Below are 15,739 nucleotides of genomic sequence, written 5' to 3'. Positions count from 1 at the left end.
AAAAAGTGCGCCTGGCTTCTCCTCTGAGCTCGAGCCCATGGATGTCTCGACTCTGAGCGAAAACACCAACATGCAGCAATATCCGATGCGCCACCTGCATCGAGGCTTATCATTTTGTGATCCACACCCCCATGAGTGCGGTTTGGCAATCCCATAGGGGCTTTATACACGAAAGCAAGGTGAAGGAAAATGCAAAATGCAGCTCATCCTCTGGACCTATCATCCATGCCGGCTTCTCCAAAGGGCGCAGCAAGGTGGGCGTCAGATCAAGCAAACTTGGGCTGTCATCCAACCAACATCGACCAGAGGGATTCCCCCGCACTGTAAATCAGCACTCATACCAGCCAAAGCCTTTCCCCAACCCTCCTGATACGCCAGGAAGTTCAACCCAGTCGATAAGCGAGGGTCATTTGGCTGGCATGTAATCGAAAGAGGGAACTACACCCGCAGCCAATCGTCTACACATGAACCAGTGCAGAAGCCTGTGATCTTTTTGCGAGAGGGCGCAGCGAGATGGGCATCGGGTCAGCCCGCCCTAGCGTAAGGACCAGGTGGAAGGCATTGCTGACAGACAGTGCAGCCAGTCCAACCAACATGGGGTTGGGGTATAAACGGCTATAAATGGCGCTTTCCCTCTCATTTGAATTCAGTCTTTGCCCTTCTCCAAATCTTTTTTTCTTCTTCCAATATTCTCTTCCTACTCTGCATCTCTGCACATCCTCATCATGGATAGACAAGGAACCGGAGGCCCTCCGCCACTACCCAGTCAACTCTTTTCGTCTGGTGCGCAGCGATCCACTCTTCCAGCTTATTGCGCGGCGTTGGGTGACTTTCTCGAGAAGGTGCCCTTCCAAACCTATCCCTCTGGTAAGGGTTTAATGACACCCTGTCTCCATCCTTCAAATCGATTTCTCATCTAAGACTGCAGCCCCGCTTAACGTCCCGCCCGAGCGGCTGTCTGTTGACAGGACTTCAAATAACCGGCCTCAGCCTCCTGGTGGTATCGAACCAGACGGCTGGAACAATATCTCAGATTCTGGGGCTACGACAGAACCGTTGGCCCATGATGAATTGGAGAATCTTCCCTATTGGTATGGGGCGCAGCAGGTTGAAAAGAGCCTTAAGATTTATCATGTCGGAGATAAAGTATGGCGAAATAATAAATATGGTCACCATGTGTTTTATGTGGTGGGAACATATCTCCCAGACAACTGGCTCCCTGAAAATGCGAGGCTCCAGTTGTGGAAGCAGGAGGAGAAACGAAAGAGAAGCAAGGAGGAGAAACAACAAAGGGAGAAGGCGATGCTACGAAAGAATCGTCTGAGCACATTACGTCCTCGACCATCAACACGCAATTAACGGAAGATGTGATGTCAAACCGCTCATTTTTTATTTGATATTATAATACACAGTCATTTATCCATCTGCCTTCTGTTGCATTAATTAGGTGATACTGAAGCAGTGGGTTGCTCCACGTCTTGCCCATCTGCCGGGAACGCCCTAATATGGTTTCCCCCCGGGAGTCAGTGAAGTGGTGCCCCACGACCAAAACTATAGTTCCCTACGGGAAGTTAGGGAATTTGCAAGAATGCTGATGAAGGTGAACCCTTAGGGAGTGTCACGAACTTGTACATAACGGCAATAAAACGGAACCCCATGCGGCGCCGACATCCCTGAGGAGTGCCAGAATTCTGAGTGAAAAGACAACAAAAACTGAAGTCCCATGCGGTGTCAGCATCCCTGAGGAAGTGAGCTCCTTGAGGAGGTGAGTCCCATGCGGAGTTGGCATTCTTGGGGAAGTGAGCCCCTTGGGGAGTGCCAGAATTCTGAGTGAAAGGGCAACAAAAAGTGAAATCCCATGTGGTGTCAGCTCCCCTCGGGAAGTAAAGCCCCTTGGGAATGCCACATTTTTGAACTATTAGCCACCGGAGTAAAATCCCTGAGGGACGCCATAACCTCAGTAGAGAAGGCCACGAAATTAAAAGCCCTTAAGGAGCCAACACCCATCAGGGGATGGCGCCATGCTGAGTGAAAAAGCCACAGAAAAGATGCCATGATATTACCGATTATATTTTATGTTTTAATTGGGAGGAAGGAGAAATGGCTTTGTCTTTCTTTCTTTTTTGGGGGAGGGGGGGGGGGGGGGTTTGTTTTGGTTTCTTGTTTTTTTGCTACCAGGTAGAAGTGGGTGGGGTGGAATGGACAGGAATGGCGACATTCCAACTGATACCTAGGACACATCATACTTGCATACATAGACGGCATAGATGGTGTGCAAGTTTAATTCGTTTTCCTCCTTTTCTCCTTTTCTCCTTTTCTCCTTTTCTCCTTTTCTCTTTCAACGCCGTGGCTATATTGTTGAACCCACTCGGCTTCGTCCCCATCGAGGACTTCCGCGCCGACCCAACCAGATACCTAATCTCCTACGGCCGCGCCGCGGGCCCGGACGTGCACAAGATCTCCGAGCATAAATGCCCCGTCAAGGGTGGCGAGATCACCCTGCGCATCTTCGAGCCAGAGGCTGTGTTGCTTTTATTTTTACTTCTCTTTTTGTAAAACTTCATTCTTATTTTTCCTTTCTCTCCTCTTCCATTTCCTTATTAGTACATAGACAAAGACAGCAGCGGAATATGTGAAGCATAAAGATGGGCTTCGGATAGCGTTAGCCATGAATGCAGGAACAAGGTTCGACCACCTGGTTGGCCTCCACCTACAGCGCCAAGCATCCACCTGCAGCCTCTCACCTGGGCAGGAACTGAACTATGCCAAATCCGACTAGTGCATATACTATTTTTGCTTGCAAATCACGTGCGTGTTTCCTAAAACGTGGTTGCCCCTGGCGCACGCTAGACCAGATACGGCTGGTACAAACATCGCCCTGAGGCTGTTTTTGGCCAGCTGAGACATCGCCCACTGCGCCCCAGCCACAGCAACCTTGAGACGTCGATATAAAATATTCCATCCCCACGCAGCACAGCAATTTTCTCCAATTCGATATCAACTTCGGAGTATTGCATTGAACTCAATTGTGCCGTACGCTCTCTCAAGTACGCTCGTCCTTCCTACTTATTCTCAAACACGTGTCTCCATGTTTGGGGTGTCACCTGCCGCCGGGCCGGTCTCCTGGGGTTGTCCCGTCGCCAGTAACTGTGGGTCGATCGCCGGTTGCTGTGGTTCCTGTTGTGGTGCTGGTGCTGCTCGGTCTTCTTGTGCCTGTGGAGGCTCTCGGGTGGGGACTGTATGGTCCGAGGGTTCTTCTCTAGGGCTCACTATTGTGATGATTTCGTTGGGGGTGGGACTACGTGCGTGGCGTGGTCTCTTCCGCGGGTTGCTGTTCTCAGGGGGTTCGTCTTTGGGGGCCACCTGCCAGTAGGTGTTTCGAACCTGCTTTGCTTGCTCAACTCTTCCCAATTCTTTCCTCCTTGCTGGGCAGGCGTTGCTCCATGCTGTGTGGGCACCTTTGCAGACTGGGCAACTGGGAGTGAAGCCCTCCACTCCCTTCTGCGTGCAGTTCCTGGTCTCGTGTAGCTCGGCGCAACAGCCACATGTTTGGGCTGCATCGCATTGAGTGCCGATGTGACCGTAATTGTGGCAGCGGCAGCATTGCTTGACTCTGCAGGCGCGATCATAGAGTTGACATGTATGTATCTGTCCGTCCCACGCCATCCCTGCGTAGATGATGGCGTTGGCCATTTCTGGATCCGTGAACTCCACCACGATTGAGGATGCGCGTTTGAGAGGGGATTCTCGGGTTAGCCATCCCACATATGAGATCTCTGCCTTGGGGATGACTGTGTAGTTGTCTGCGAGTATTTGCTGGATGGTCGCTTTCTGGTCCTTGATGTTGATAGTGCTTGTAGAAATGCCGTGGGTGATGACTCCGTAGGTAGGCACGATGAGTTCCGCATGTTCCCCAAGTCCACTTACCCATTCTCTGTTCTGTTTGAGCTTAACGGCCTCTGCCGTAGAAGAGGTGAAGATCTGTATATCGCCGCTTTTGAGTTGATGGGCGGCGACCACCTCCACTGATTTGGTAACCGCGTGGTTCTTGATCGAGGTCTCGACTTGCTGTTTAATCTTGATTGCGGGAAGCGTCCGAAAACGCTGGGCGATTCCATGATCCTTGAGTCTGACTGTTACTGCTCGGTCCTTATATGCCGTGACTGTTGACTGTGTCTTAGTGGTACGCGCGCTTTGGGCTGCGCCCATGTTGCAGCTGTTCGGCCACCACTAAAGTTGGTGGTATTAGGTAGGGTGGTGCTGAGGCCTACGGAGTTTTTGATGATTGATACGTCTCTCTGGATGTTCTGCGTGCACTTAACAGCATCCTGGACGTGGTGGAGGATGTCGCTCATTGGGGGCTGCCGGAGCACCTTGCCCGCGAGCGCGATGGTGGATGCGATGTATTGCTGTACTATATTCCATGGTACTTGATTCTGCCTGCCTTTGTCCACGGCCTGCAATTGATGGCATGCTTCTCTAAGGTATGTGGCGTGCTCGTTGATGTGTTCTGGGCCATTGTTCACCTGCGGCCACTTTGGTGCCATTACAACAAAATGAACGCGTTTTCACGCGTCAATTGAAGTAATTGCCAAAGAGGATGCGGGCAGACTGTAGAAATTGCAAAATATTACGCGTTTTTCAAAAATTTGTTCTGAGCTGTTGGTGGTGTTTTCTAGTACAAACTTGTCTAATGAATCGCATAAAACGCTAGGTTTTCCTTTTGATTTCTAAATAGGGAAGAGTGGACGTACAGTTCGTACAATGTTCTCATGTAGCGTCATAAAGTTATGATCTTTAGAGAAAAGATTTATCGTCGAACGCAGCTGCAACACGTTATCCCACGTGAACTTGTAGTATGAACGGGAGGAAAACAAGAATAAAACTATCAGTGACGTACGTGAAGATTCGTACCACATCTGCAGTATTTCTATTGCACTCCGATGGAGAGATATATCCGCCTTTTGTGCGAGGGGGGCATTGAGGTCTTCAAACCCCGGAGCCAGAGGAGGCGTTATATCTTCCATGTCGTCGAGTCCGCGGTTAGATGGGGAATAAGTTCCTCGCTGAACCAGCGTTAAAGGGCTATTTATCGGCTGTATTGCAGGGGGAACTTCAGATCTTGTAGATTCTACAAAATCATTCTTCTCCGCAGCCATCGCCGCATGATATCCTGACCATCTCCTGAGCATTGAATACACTTTACCAAAGAAGGAGAATATCACCTCCCTTGTAATCTCAGGCCCCCATCCTCACAGCCGCCAACGCCGGGCAGATCGATCATACTAAAAAAGCTACAGCAGCTAGCATATTTCCTCACTTCTCTTCCTGCCCTCCATCTTCGCCTGAAGGCGTCCTGAAGCTTCTATCCGGAAAGGCTCCCTATGGCCTAAATGCCCAACATGGCTGCGTTTGGTGAGGATGAGGGCAGTGGGTCGGACTACGCCGATGGCAACCAATGATATTTTTTCAGACGACAGTGGTAATGACACTGACGGGACCGGCGATAGCGATGAGACTAATGAAAGTGATGAGCAGTTTTGGGAAGAAGACAAGCTTCCTCCTCCCGAACACTATGAGGCCGAGGATGCCTTCCATCCAGCGGCGGTAAGTCTCCACTTGTTTCGAAGGCGTGCGAAGGCGTCTAAATGTATTCCTTGTTGATCCATGAAAATGTGGGGCAGATGTGAAGAGCGGGAGACTACTGGGACTTGATTATTTTCACTTGATATTATGGGGAGAGGGCTGGATATGTAGCTACGAAGTGTTGCTTCATCGAACCAAAAGTCGCTTTTTGAATGTGTACTTCTGTCGGATGTGACTAGTCGCTTTGTCGCGGCGCTTGTATGCTTGGGCCACAATCTGCGATCTGAAACCGTGTTCCCCGCAATTTTGATTCGCGATTGAACTCGGCCACGCGATCCGAATACATGGCCACCATTTGCAATCCGAAACCGTGGCCCTCACCATTTTGACTCAATTTTCCACTCGCGATCCGGACCACTTATGCTAAAAGAGAATATGAAAGTCAAGAAAAATATCCTTACAATAAAGAACTTTAAATGATAGTTATAGCTTTTAAATATTGAAAATATAAAACCCGAAAAAGAAAAAATAAGAAGGATAAAATAAAAAATAAAACATAAATTAATGACTGCACCGTGCGGAAGATGGAATTCGTTAGTCTGAATGCAAAGTACATAAATATAGAAATCGAAATGCAGAAATGCAAAATTGGAACAACACACTTTCCATATACCAAGAAACGGCTAACCGCTTGTTGGATGTAGAGGCGTCGGATTGTTAACCAGGTATGATGAAATGCATTGCACTAGTTCTGTACGGATCTGTAATGAGAATCAAGATTCAAATCAACCTAAGCTTTAGCCACTAAGAAGCGCCAGCCAGTTCACTATGAAAGACCTGCTGAGAATAATGTCAGTGCAATTCTGTTTATTCTCACAAACCCTATTATAAATAATAAGTTTAATGTGATCTGCATATCTGCATATAACGGGACGGTCCGGGATGATCTTCACCAGCTAGACGAGGGAAAATAGGTTGTCCGTTCATACCCTAGCGAGAGAGACTGGATGGCTAAATTAACTTAACCAGTTTATCCTCCACTAGTCCTGATTGGGCCAAGTCATCATCAACTTTAATGGACTGTCCATGTCACCTGGCCACACACTTGAAACAGTACATTTGCAACAGAAACAGCCCAAGTATATAAGGACCCCGCAGAGAAAGGGTTACATATGCCAACCACCTTGGGCACCAATCATGCCGAGGTACCACAGTGCCAAGAGAACAGTCATCTGGGGCTGTTCCGCGGTACCTCCGGATGTGAATGGGATGGGTGGAACAAGCTCAAGGTTGCCGCTGTCATCCACTCTTCGGAATACGACCAATTCACGATCGGTAAGAAGAAAACCGTGTCGAGAATTGTGCTGTTTCATATACCAGTTGACCTGACTGAGTGCTTGGCGATACTCGTTGCGAATTCCGAGGAGTGGGTGGGTTGCAAGGGCTGTGCTCCATTTCCACGATGGCTTGACATCTCCTGGAGCGCGGTTTGGACCGGTGCCTGCTGGCAGTGCGACCGCAAAATAAGCGGTGTCTGGCTTGAAAGCATCGATAACTTCGGCGCACTCTCCAACATCAAACGACACGGGAGTGAGGTCGTTCAGTTGGTTGATTGCCATCAACTGATCAAACCCAGTTCGAAGAGCCCGTCGCACTCTTGGAAAGACATATTCTGAGATCTTGCTTCTAAGAGCATTCTCTGCTGTTATAGCACGGGGTGGGGATGTCGGCATGGGGTCTGGCGGGAGCCGTGCTTGAACCAAGAGATTCTGGTAACTTTGAAGAAGTGCGTTCAAGTTGAAGCCATGCCAAACCCCTATATTGTGGATGTCGCTAGCTTCGTATGCTGTATTGGTGGTGTTGCGCCCAGGGTTTGGAGGTGGATTAACTGGAATCGCTGGTAAAGCATGTTGTAGGTAAGTTAAGAGGGACACCTGGTTCGCCATATTGAGCAGGAATCAATGTTCACTATTCGGTCACAAGTCGTCCGCAAGTCGCTAGCCGAGGAATATTGTAGTCTTATAAGTTCTGAAATTTAACAGCATATTTGGTTTCAGGATGAGGCAATCGGCCAAATTGTATGGAAATAATCGAGTGTTCACAATGACGTTGCCCACGTCCAATTATCACCAGCCACGTCTAGCTACTCCGGAGGCTGCTGCCTAAAGGCACACCACGTTTTGTACAACCTTCACGTGCCCAACGCGTGAGTACATATTTCACCACTTTCTCGAACGGGGTATTTACGAGGCAGACAAACAAGACAAACATACCAAGGTATCATGTATATCACGTGCTTTACTTCCTTTCTCGATGTCAAAGTCACAGACCGTCTTTCGCCCAGCGACCCAAACCCACTTTCGAAATGGATCTAGGCAACGATGGGGCTTAACAATATCAAACCTTCCGAGATAGTTTTCAAGGTGAAGCTTTTTGCCTCCGATTATTCGGTGATATTTCTTGTTATTGTTCGTGGCCAGATATGTGTTATGAAAGTAGTAAGTAAGATCCTCCGAAAATTGCTCCTTTCTGATACTGATGGTAACAGCATCACGGTCGAGGGCCACGACGGTACTACGAACCGAAAGATCGTGAATTGGATATCCATGTGCTTGAGTCTGCCGCCTATCGGCGACTAAGGGATCGAGGGTTGTGTGAACGTGGAATTATCCCTCGTTTCCTTGGGACGATGGAGAAGTTCGATCCGAAACCATGCCAACCTTACCTGAAAATGTTCCTTCATGATAAATACCTTCCTAGCGCTATTTTTCTGGAATACATACCGAATCTTGAGATGATTCATCTGCACAACTATACACAGAAACGAAAGGACAACTTTCTCAAAGGCATACAGGAGATACACGGAGCAGGAGTACGGCACAGGGATCCGAAACCTAGGAACATGATGATCGTCAAGGACGATTCGGAAAGAGTTGTTTGGCTAGATTTTGATCGAGCAGAGACTTACAACCTTCCAGTCACCGATGAACAAAAAAGGCTTTTGGACGAGGAGGAGGAGATTGTTCTTGGCTTCTGGGACTGTTTAGTAAGTGCTCTACTCCAATTGCAGCTCGTCTAAGGGGGTTCGCGACCCATTCTAAATCCCATTATCTACTGCCAGCAAGCCGATTGTACAAAAGGGAAACTTGATGAAGCGTACCTTTTCTACTGCACTTGATCGAATCCTCTCGTGTCACGCGTTAATAACGAAAAACGCCATCCCCATTGGGTATATATGTACCCGACGCACGGTTGAAGCTGCTTAATCAAAACCGGCTAAAATATTCCGATAGTATATTTTTCTCTACCTAGCTACAAATTCTTTCGCATATTCCCCCATCATCATGGTTTACACAATTATGTACTGTATGGATAAATTTGTATTTGAACGCTTAGTACTTGTCTCAGTGATCAGCAGCTGAGGCTTAACAAAGGCAGCGGATTGTATAGCTGCTTAGCATGGGGCTGCGTATGAAGTTTCAGTTTGTACTTTGAGGTTAAAAGACAGCTTGTTTCACGTGGGATGATTTTACCATAAGAATAATTTTTGCAGTAATTATTACGCGACTTCCATGCTGTATTCATATAATATTTGTATTTGAGTGTTTTGATCATAGTTCTCGCCCGGTTTTTTTATCATCCGTTCCATTTCGTAGCTGTGGTGTACATGAAATGTCATATACAATGTAGATGGTAGTCAAGGTCTCCAGCGTGTACCCAACTCCTTCTAATCCGAAAGAACTAAGCTTTAGTGTATTTCGCCCCGCAATTACGAGGAAAATCATGAATCTTGCCAGCCGTCTTAGCTCCGGCGACCTGCAGGGCGTCCATAAGGAGAAGCGCCCACAGGGGTGAAGCGCCCACAGGGGAGGTGTTGAATATCACGGTGGTTGAAACACGTGCAAGAGATCTGAAACTTGTACGTCTGTATGTATATATATATTGGGGATCCCACCTCTGCTGAATTGAATAATAATAACAATGAACACTCCTATCACTTGTATCTTAACAAGACTCTTAGGGAATGCCACAGTTTTGAACTATTAGCCACCATAGTAAAACCCCTTGAGGAGGGCCATAATCTCAGTGGAAAGGCCACAAAAACAATGCCCATGAGGAAAGTCATATTTTTTTAGTGAAAGGCCACTGATAGTGACAATCCTTAAGGTGAAATCTTACTTCTTGTGAAAGTCCCGCCATTTTGATGTATAAAAGACCCTTAGGTTAGTGCGAGGAATTGCAAAAAGAGGGAAAAGTTATAGGCTGGTTGCTAATTTTACATCCTGAAATCGCAAACCTCCGTCTCCAATTCGCAAGAATGGGTCAAAAGATGGACAAGCTGATGGAGCTTGTCACAACATCTTCCAACCGCCGTGGAAAGCGCTTTCTTCGCTGACCGAACTGGTGCCTCCCCACATTTTGAATTTGATCGTATTTAAACGCATTGGAGCCCAAATCTATTAGGGTCTTTTCGGCCACTATCGGATCGCTGGACTAAGTCACATGGCACTCGAGCCCCACCAACGTTACGCAACCCCTCTACAGGGAGATCGTGTGTATTTCTGGCGCTGAAATCCCAGAATCTTCAACACTTCGCAATGCCAGAGAGTCTAACATCTTCTTGCAACCGCCTCACCTCCTTTGTAAATATCATTTGTGCAATTGCCAAGGTGAGTTTTGACCACCTCCCATAGCCCTTAACTACTGACTAATTCTATCACAGTTTCAACTGTCGCATTCCATACCCATTCACCCTACGCTGTTTCTGAATAAGTTTTCAAAAAACACCTTTTGCGAGACAACATTTTTCCCTTATTTAAACTTCGCTGAATATTTTGCCCCGATTATCGTCGCCTCACGATTTGGGTAAACCGCAAGTCTCACCAGAGGCGCGTCCCCGGAATTTCGGGAAAGTATGGCTAATCAGGTTGGGGATAAGGCTCTCAATGGAGAATGGGAGGAGATCGGCGCGCGTGATTTTCACATAAAAGAGGACATGACTATGACATTTGAGGGTAGATCATGTAATATTGCAGATGGTGAAGGGAAGTTAGTCGAAAAATTAGGCGCGGGCGATGGACAAGTCACAAGAAAGGTCCTTTCTGGATATCGATGTTACATAATGAAGGCGTCAGTTAAGTTCGAGAAGGGGTAGTACTAATTGCATTTATCATTGATAGTCAATCTTTAAATACTTCTGGGACATCACCGCCAGACTCTGGGTCCCCCAATCCAAACAAGTTACAGATGTTCCATCCATCCTTGTAAGAGATCCTGACAGCAAACAAAGCATCTTCGTTGAGTGTCTCTGGCATGTACATAGACAAGCAATTCGTAACTGCTAGTCCTCCTCTCTCCTGTTCCTCTTTCCATGATTTGCTCGCCTTTAGCGCAGTGCGAAATGGTTCAGGAAGGTTTTCAATCATGTCTCGCCTCACGAAAGAAAATGAGCAGTACTGTCCGTTTCCTGGAAATGTCGGATTCCCTGTCATCAATGTTAGGTACAAAAGTGATATCTCAGGGGACCATCTCTCTAACCTGAAACTTGCTGTGATTCCAACCGGGGGCGTTTCGGCAATGGTTCATCTGTTTGGAGTTGCAATAATGAGAATCTAGTAACTAGCATAGGCCAGCGAAGGTCACTCACGCTTATTAAAGTTTGGGACACTGAACTGTGTCGCCATGGAAGAGAGAGCTGGGAAATACAAGGAGTTTGTATTGTTGGCGACCCAATGAACAAGCATCATTCTCTTCTCCTCGCTCAAGGCAACCACTCTGTGTTTGCCCAGGCCAACAGCGCATAGCACGACAAGTCCCTGTCCAAACTGCCCACACGTTCGAAGGACATCGTGTAGAAAGGAACGGTATATCTTGAAAGCACGAACAGTCTGCTCAGTGGTCATGATCCGAACTGCGGCGGAAAGGAGATTCGCGGCTCTTGGCTCTAATCGCTGTAGGGTGCGAAGTTTCTTTGCGTGCTCTTGGAGTCTCTCACGTGGCTCGCGGATTCCTGTTGTCACCTGAAGGTGTTGCGTCTCCTTCTCAAGTGACTGGTCCATTAGTTGGTGAAGCTTGCTTAAGGGGGGAGTTAATGGTGATTGAGTTGATGGTGAACAGTTAATGTATAGTTTATGAGAAAAGCCAGCGGAGGGAATATATTAACCCATGTGGACTGGATAATTTACGCCAAGGTTTCCTGATCAGTTTAGTTCATAGTTAATGTGTAGTTAATTAGTAGTTAATCAGTACTTGATTAGTAATGTATCTCTGCGTCTGGCGGCAAGGGCAAACCAATCCCGCTGCTGCAAATTTGATCAATCAAGCGACATATTTTCCTGGCTGACTTCTCCGGCCGGGTGTGATCCAGCTGCAGGGGATTATACAGGCCGGGTTTGGCTGTATCATATTTGTTACTTGCGCCCTCATGCGCAGTTTTGGCAGCAGGGCCTTATTGCCGGGAAACTAATTGATGGGCTCGTGCCAATACACATCAACATGTCTATTTTTGCTTGTTTTGATGATCATGTCTAGCCCCTTATCTTAGTGCAAAGGCAGGCCAGCCACTCTAGGAGGAAGTTGCGGCATAAGGAGGGATATTGCCTAGGCCGTTTCCTTGTGCATGCGTCTACATGCATGCGCAATTTTGGCACTGGAAGCATTGTTGACATGGGAAACTATACATTGTCTGCAAGCATAAAAGGATGGAAGCAACCCATAAAGTCTGTATTTTGATATATTGCACTGCAAGAATTCTTCACAAGACTCGTCCCTTTACAGAGTATATCTGACATCCTTACGCCCCTTACGCCACGAACTGTTCCCAAAATCAAGAACAATGGCACTCATCAACCGCATAGCCTCGCATGTTATCGAAGAATTAGACAGCAAGATAGCCTTTGCAGAACACATTAAGACAATTAAAAAGAGCCTTGAGAATACACAAGACAAATTCCTCGACGGAATATGCGACGATGACCATGATGACGTTATACCTGCCTATGAAGAGCTTGAACATTCTCAAGATGAGATATTGAATCTCATAGAAAAGATAGAATTCGCCATGTTTGAAACAATAGCCGCTCTCCATGACCTTTTCACCGACAACAATGTTGATTCCAGTGTTAAAACTGAGATATCTGACGCCGCCAAGCGCCATCAAGCCTACCTAAACAAATGTGACAAGGAATATGTTGAGACCCATGGAAGTTACAGGTGGGAGGATGTTCATGTTTGCAATTACACAGCTGGAACAGAGGAGGAAAACCGAGCCGACGCAGAGCAGTTGCCTCAGAGAGAGCCTTAGAGAAGGCAGCTGGATGCCGATCTACCGGCCTCTGAGAAAGAAAATCGGGATGTAGCACGTAACATTTGAGTGTCGGTAAGCATTATTTCCATGTCCAGTGGGCTTTATTGCTGACCGTTCACCAAGGTACGTCGAGAATGAGTACAATTAATGGAAGGAAAGGGAATCCGATAATTGGACAGGTCTCTGTTTCTTCATACCTTGCTATGGTTGTTACCCGACCCATGTACGCCTGCGATCGAAACGAACTACTCCCTTGTGTGCTCATGGATATAGATCATATGGCTACTTCTCGGTGGGAGTTCACTATTGTGTCGGCATTTTCTCATAATGTGCGTTAAAAAGCTTCTAGAAACCAACAATGCATTGGGCCTCCGGCCACCTCTAGTTAGTTGTTCAAACTTATTGGCTGCAGGTGTAATGAATAGCGAGGTTCGCAACTCCTCCAGGAGACATAGAATATTTGCTGGGGTCCATATTTCACCCTTAAAATGGACCTAATTAAGAGAACTGGACACGTCAAACGGTATGCATTGAGCAGGCTAATATAAATGATACTTATTCGCCAGAATATTTCAAATCTCTGTCCAGCCGTTTCAAAGGTTGTTTGTTTCAAAATATACCCGGAAGTTGCGGCGCTTGCAACGCCAGGCCACGATTTCAGGGTGCAGGCCACGGTTTCACTAGTCTAAAACCACCGATGGCTTGTAGGTGGCGTAGAGTTGCATGCCCAACTTCTGTTACTGTGCAAAAGGGAATGGTAAACCGAGAGAATACTAAACCTAGAAAGCCTAGAAAATGCTTGACCGGGAGAATGTCTTATTGCTAACATCAGCAACAAAAAAAATGCTGCTTCAGATTGTTCAGAAAAGGCTAACTTGTGAAACAAATTACACTAAACCTAAATTTTAAAAACCCTCATCCAGCCATTTTGTAAATCCCACTCAACCACTTTCTGAATTCCGTGGGTTTGCGCAGCTATCTCAGCTAAAGAAGGATGATGTTGTTTGATATTTCCATAAACACAAATCCCAAGAATGTAAATTCGAGAGTGGTAACGCGGCTGATAATGATGTGCATGAAGGAGTCGACATGCGCTTGGAAGATTTGGGTGTTCCGTGAGTATATTAATTGTGGGCTCGGACATTCTTTTGTTGCATCCCTTCTCTTTGTTTGTCCTTTCTCCTCTTGCCTCTTGACGATTCAACCCAAGAAGATTCCATGGAACACTATGCCTCGAAGTTCTACGGAAAAACGCCCCAAGGTTCGCGACCGCTTGGTGAGTCCTCTCGATGTGGTTGGGTGGAGATTTTAGTGGTTGCATCCACCCGAGTTCGACATTGCTGGGTCCATCCTAGATCTTCGCACAACCCTCTGGAGGCAGCACCCACCCGCTCTTGACGGAACACTTCCATTTCACTACAGCAGTCATCTGCCGTTTTCTTTTGCCGCGAGGCTTCCGGGAGTGTAGCGATTAATTCGTTAAAGGAAGGGATCTGAACAGAACCATCAGATTCATAGTGAAATTGGCTCTGTCTTGGTGGTGGCATGGATGTGGTAGGAGCGGGGTCCTGTAAACTTTGTTAAAGGTGAATAGACGTAGCAAATAGTGTTCTAGTTACCGAACCCCCCTCAAAATGCTTCAAGTAAAATAGTATTGTCTCTGGCCGGTCAAAATTGATGACATCGAAAGAGATATCTTCAGCAGGCGATCGGGGTGTACGATTCCAGCAAATTGGGCAGAGTTTAATGAACTCATTAATTAGGTTATGAGGGATTCTGAAATGTCACGGTCAGCAAGAGCTTTGACCACCGACTATGTTATTAGCATACTTGAAATAGATTCTTTCAACTTCAAGTGAAGTCTTGTGTAGGTCTCCATGTTGGCATTGCTGATGGGCTCGTGCCAAAATTATAAACAGCTTCTCCCGAATTGCAATGGGTTTCCCTTCGCGACAGATCAAAAGCTGGTTATTGATTGACTTGAGTGTGAACATCTTTTTGCACCAGTGTCTTCGACATTAAGTTAGCCATAATTCTCCCAGTGGAGAAACCAAGAAGAAACAATATTTCATACTGAAACTCTGGTGATTCCGCGGTTCTAGGGCCGAGCACTGTTCTGATCCTGCCAGCCATGGTTGCGGTAGAGTCGAGCACTGTTCTGATCCTGCTAGCCATGTTTGAGGATATCAAAGCTTCTCCCTGTGTGTTCAAATTTTTGAGACAGCTACAAATCATCAGCAATTGTCTCGGTCGAATTATACTATTTCACTTACTTTTCAAACTGGTTGACATTTGGAAATCCACAAAGAGGTATTGATTCCAATGTCATTGAGTGACTTATCTGCTCTTCAATCCTTGAATCCTGCTCATTCAGTGGTGAATTCTCTGCCTGATTCATTTTAAGTGATAGAATTTGGAAGAATTTGGAAGAATTAGAACTCTGGACTGGGCGCAGAAAGCTTGATGAACTTGGTGAAAATCATTCCTCCAGAAAGGAAAAGAATAGGAACTAGTCTATTCTTTTATACTAGAGTTCGTAAACGGCTCGATTATCCGGGCTGAATCTAAAAAGTCATTTTTCTCCTCTGCTGCGCGCATGGCACGCTGCATGGCGCAGTTTTGGCACAATTCCGGGATCAATGGAAGCTCCAGGGTGTGATCCAGATAGGCAAACCATTTGCGAACGCCGCGCATCAGTTGCAATGGGCCTCCAGCTGTACAACAAGGCACCAGTGCCAAAATTGCGCATGCATGTAACAAGGCAAACTCCTCCTTCCTCCCTTTGCATAAAGGGTAAGAGTGGATGACCAGGCTGCAATTGCACAAGGCAAGGGGCTAGTGATGGTT

The 15,739-nt window shown here is 46.8% G+C and overlaps 11 protein-coding genes across 11 annotated transcripts; 6 read left to right on the top strand and 5 right to left on the bottom strand.

The window, feature by feature from the left end:
* Nucleotides 1–131: 131 nt before the first annotated feature.
* Nucleotides 132–544, top strand: PAAG_12638 (hypothetical protein; the record flags this gene model as incomplete). Its single annotated transcript, XM_015848104.1, has 2 exons — nucleotides 132–323; nucleotides 383–544. 2 exons carry the CDS (start codon nucleotides 132–134, stop codon nucleotides 542–544), a joined length of 354 nt encoding a protein of 117 aa, XP_015702288.1.
* A 181-nt stretch (nucleotides 545–725) lies between these two features.
* PAAG_08761 (hypothetical protein) lies at nucleotides 726–1,359 on the top strand (the record flags this gene model as incomplete). Its single annotated transcript, XM_002789306.1, has 2 exons — nucleotides 726–867; nucleotides 929–1,359. The coding sequence occupies 2 exons, from the start codon at nucleotides 726–728 to the stop codon at nucleotides 1,357–1,359; spliced, it is 573 nt and encodes a 190-aa protein (XP_002789352.1).
* Nucleotides 1,360–3,072: 1,713 nt separating this feature from the next.
* Nucleotides 3,073–5,192, bottom strand: PAAG_08760 (hypothetical protein; the record flags this gene model as incomplete). Its single annotated transcript, XM_015846611.1, has 3 exons — nucleotides 3,073–4,230; nucleotides 4,272–4,526; nucleotides 4,755–5,192. 3 exons carry the CDS (start codon nucleotides 5,190–5,192, stop codon nucleotides 3,073–3,075), a joined length of 1,851 nt encoding a protein of 616 aa, XP_015701408.1.
* Nucleotides 5,193–5,448: 256 nt separating this feature from the next.
* On the top strand, nucleotides 5,449–5,648 carry PAAG_12637 (hypothetical protein; the record flags this gene model as incomplete). Its single annotated transcript, XM_015848103.1, has 2 exons — nucleotides 5,449–5,607; nucleotides 5,631–5,648. The coding sequence occupies 2 exons, from the start codon at nucleotides 5,449–5,451 to the stop codon at nucleotides 5,646–5,648; spliced, it is 177 nt and encodes a 58-aa protein (XP_015702287.1).
* A 124-nt stretch (nucleotides 5,649–5,772) lies between these two features.
* Nucleotides 5,773–5,970, bottom strand: PAAG_12636 (hypothetical protein; the record flags this gene model as incomplete). Its single annotated transcript, XM_015848102.1, has 1 exon — nucleotides 5,773–5,970. The coding sequence occupies one exon, from the start codon at nucleotides 5,968–5,970 to the stop codon at nucleotides 5,773–5,775; it is 198 nt and encodes a 65-aa protein (XP_015702286.1).
* Nucleotides 5,971–6,752: 782 nt separating this feature from the next.
* Nucleotides 6,753–7,532, bottom strand: PAAG_08759 (hypothetical protein; the record flags this gene model as incomplete). The annotated part of the gene is made up of 1 exon (XM_002789304.2): nucleotides 6,753–7,532. One exon carries the CDS (start codon nucleotides 7,530–7,532, stop codon nucleotides 6,753–6,755), a length of 780 nt encoding a protein of 259 aa, XP_002789350.1.
* A 435-nt stretch (nucleotides 7,533–7,967) lies between these two features.
* Nucleotides 7,968–8,665, top strand: PAAG_08758 (hypothetical protein; the record flags this gene model as incomplete). The annotated part of the gene is made up of 2 exons (XM_002789303.2): nucleotides 7,968–8,084; nucleotides 8,135–8,665. 2 exons carry the CDS (start codon nucleotides 7,968–7,970, stop codon nucleotides 8,663–8,665), a joined length of 648 nt encoding a protein of 215 aa, XP_002789349.2.
* A 1,836-nt stretch (nucleotides 8,666–10,501) lies between these two features.
* On the top strand, nucleotides 10,502–10,741 carry PAAG_12635 (hypothetical protein; the record flags this gene model as incomplete). The annotated part of the gene is made up of 1 exon (XM_015848101.1): nucleotides 10,502–10,741. One exon carries the CDS (start codon nucleotides 10,502–10,504, stop codon nucleotides 10,739–10,741), a length of 240 nt encoding a protein of 79 aa, XP_015702285.1.
* A 25-nt stretch (nucleotides 10,742–10,766) lies between these two features.
* Nucleotides 10,767–11,645, bottom strand: PAAG_08756 (hypothetical protein; the record flags this gene model as incomplete). Its single annotated transcript, XM_002789301.2, has 2 exons — nucleotides 10,767–11,071; nucleotides 11,234–11,645. 2 exons carry the CDS (start codon nucleotides 11,643–11,645, stop codon nucleotides 10,767–10,769), a joined length of 717 nt encoding a protein of 238 aa, XP_002789347.1.
* Nucleotides 11,646–12,421: 776 nt separating this feature from the next.
* Nucleotides 12,422–12,889, top strand: PAAG_08755 (hypothetical protein; the record flags this gene model as incomplete). The annotated part of the gene is made up of 1 exon (XM_015846610.1): nucleotides 12,422–12,889. The coding sequence occupies one exon, from the start codon at nucleotides 12,422–12,424 to the stop codon at nucleotides 12,887–12,889; it is 468 nt and encodes a 155-aa protein (XP_015701407.1).
* A 1,244-nt stretch (nucleotides 12,890–14,133) lies between these two features.
* On the bottom strand, nucleotides 14,134–15,067 carry PAAG_12634 (hypothetical protein; the record flags this gene model as incomplete). The annotated part of the gene is made up of 4 exons (XM_015848100.1): nucleotides 14,134–14,460; nucleotides 14,512–14,668; nucleotides 14,723–14,902; nucleotides 14,967–15,067. The coding sequence occupies 4 exons, from the start codon at nucleotides 15,065–15,067 to the stop codon at nucleotides 14,134–14,136; spliced, it is 765 nt and encodes a 254-aa protein (XP_015702284.1).
* Between the last annotated feature and the right edge of the window lie 672 nt (nucleotides 15,068–15,739).

The sequence above is a fragment of the Paracoccidioides lutzii genome (genome assembly GCF_000150705.2).
Source record: "Paracoccidioides lutzii Pb01 unplaced genomic scaffold supercont2.45, whole genome shotgun sequence".
NCBI lineage: Eukaryota > Fungi > Ascomycota > Eurotiomycetes > Onygenales > Ajellomycetaceae > Paracoccidioides > Paracoccidioides lutzii.
Note: the sequence above shows the minus strand (reverse complement) of the source record. Positions and strands in the feature narration are given on the sequence as shown.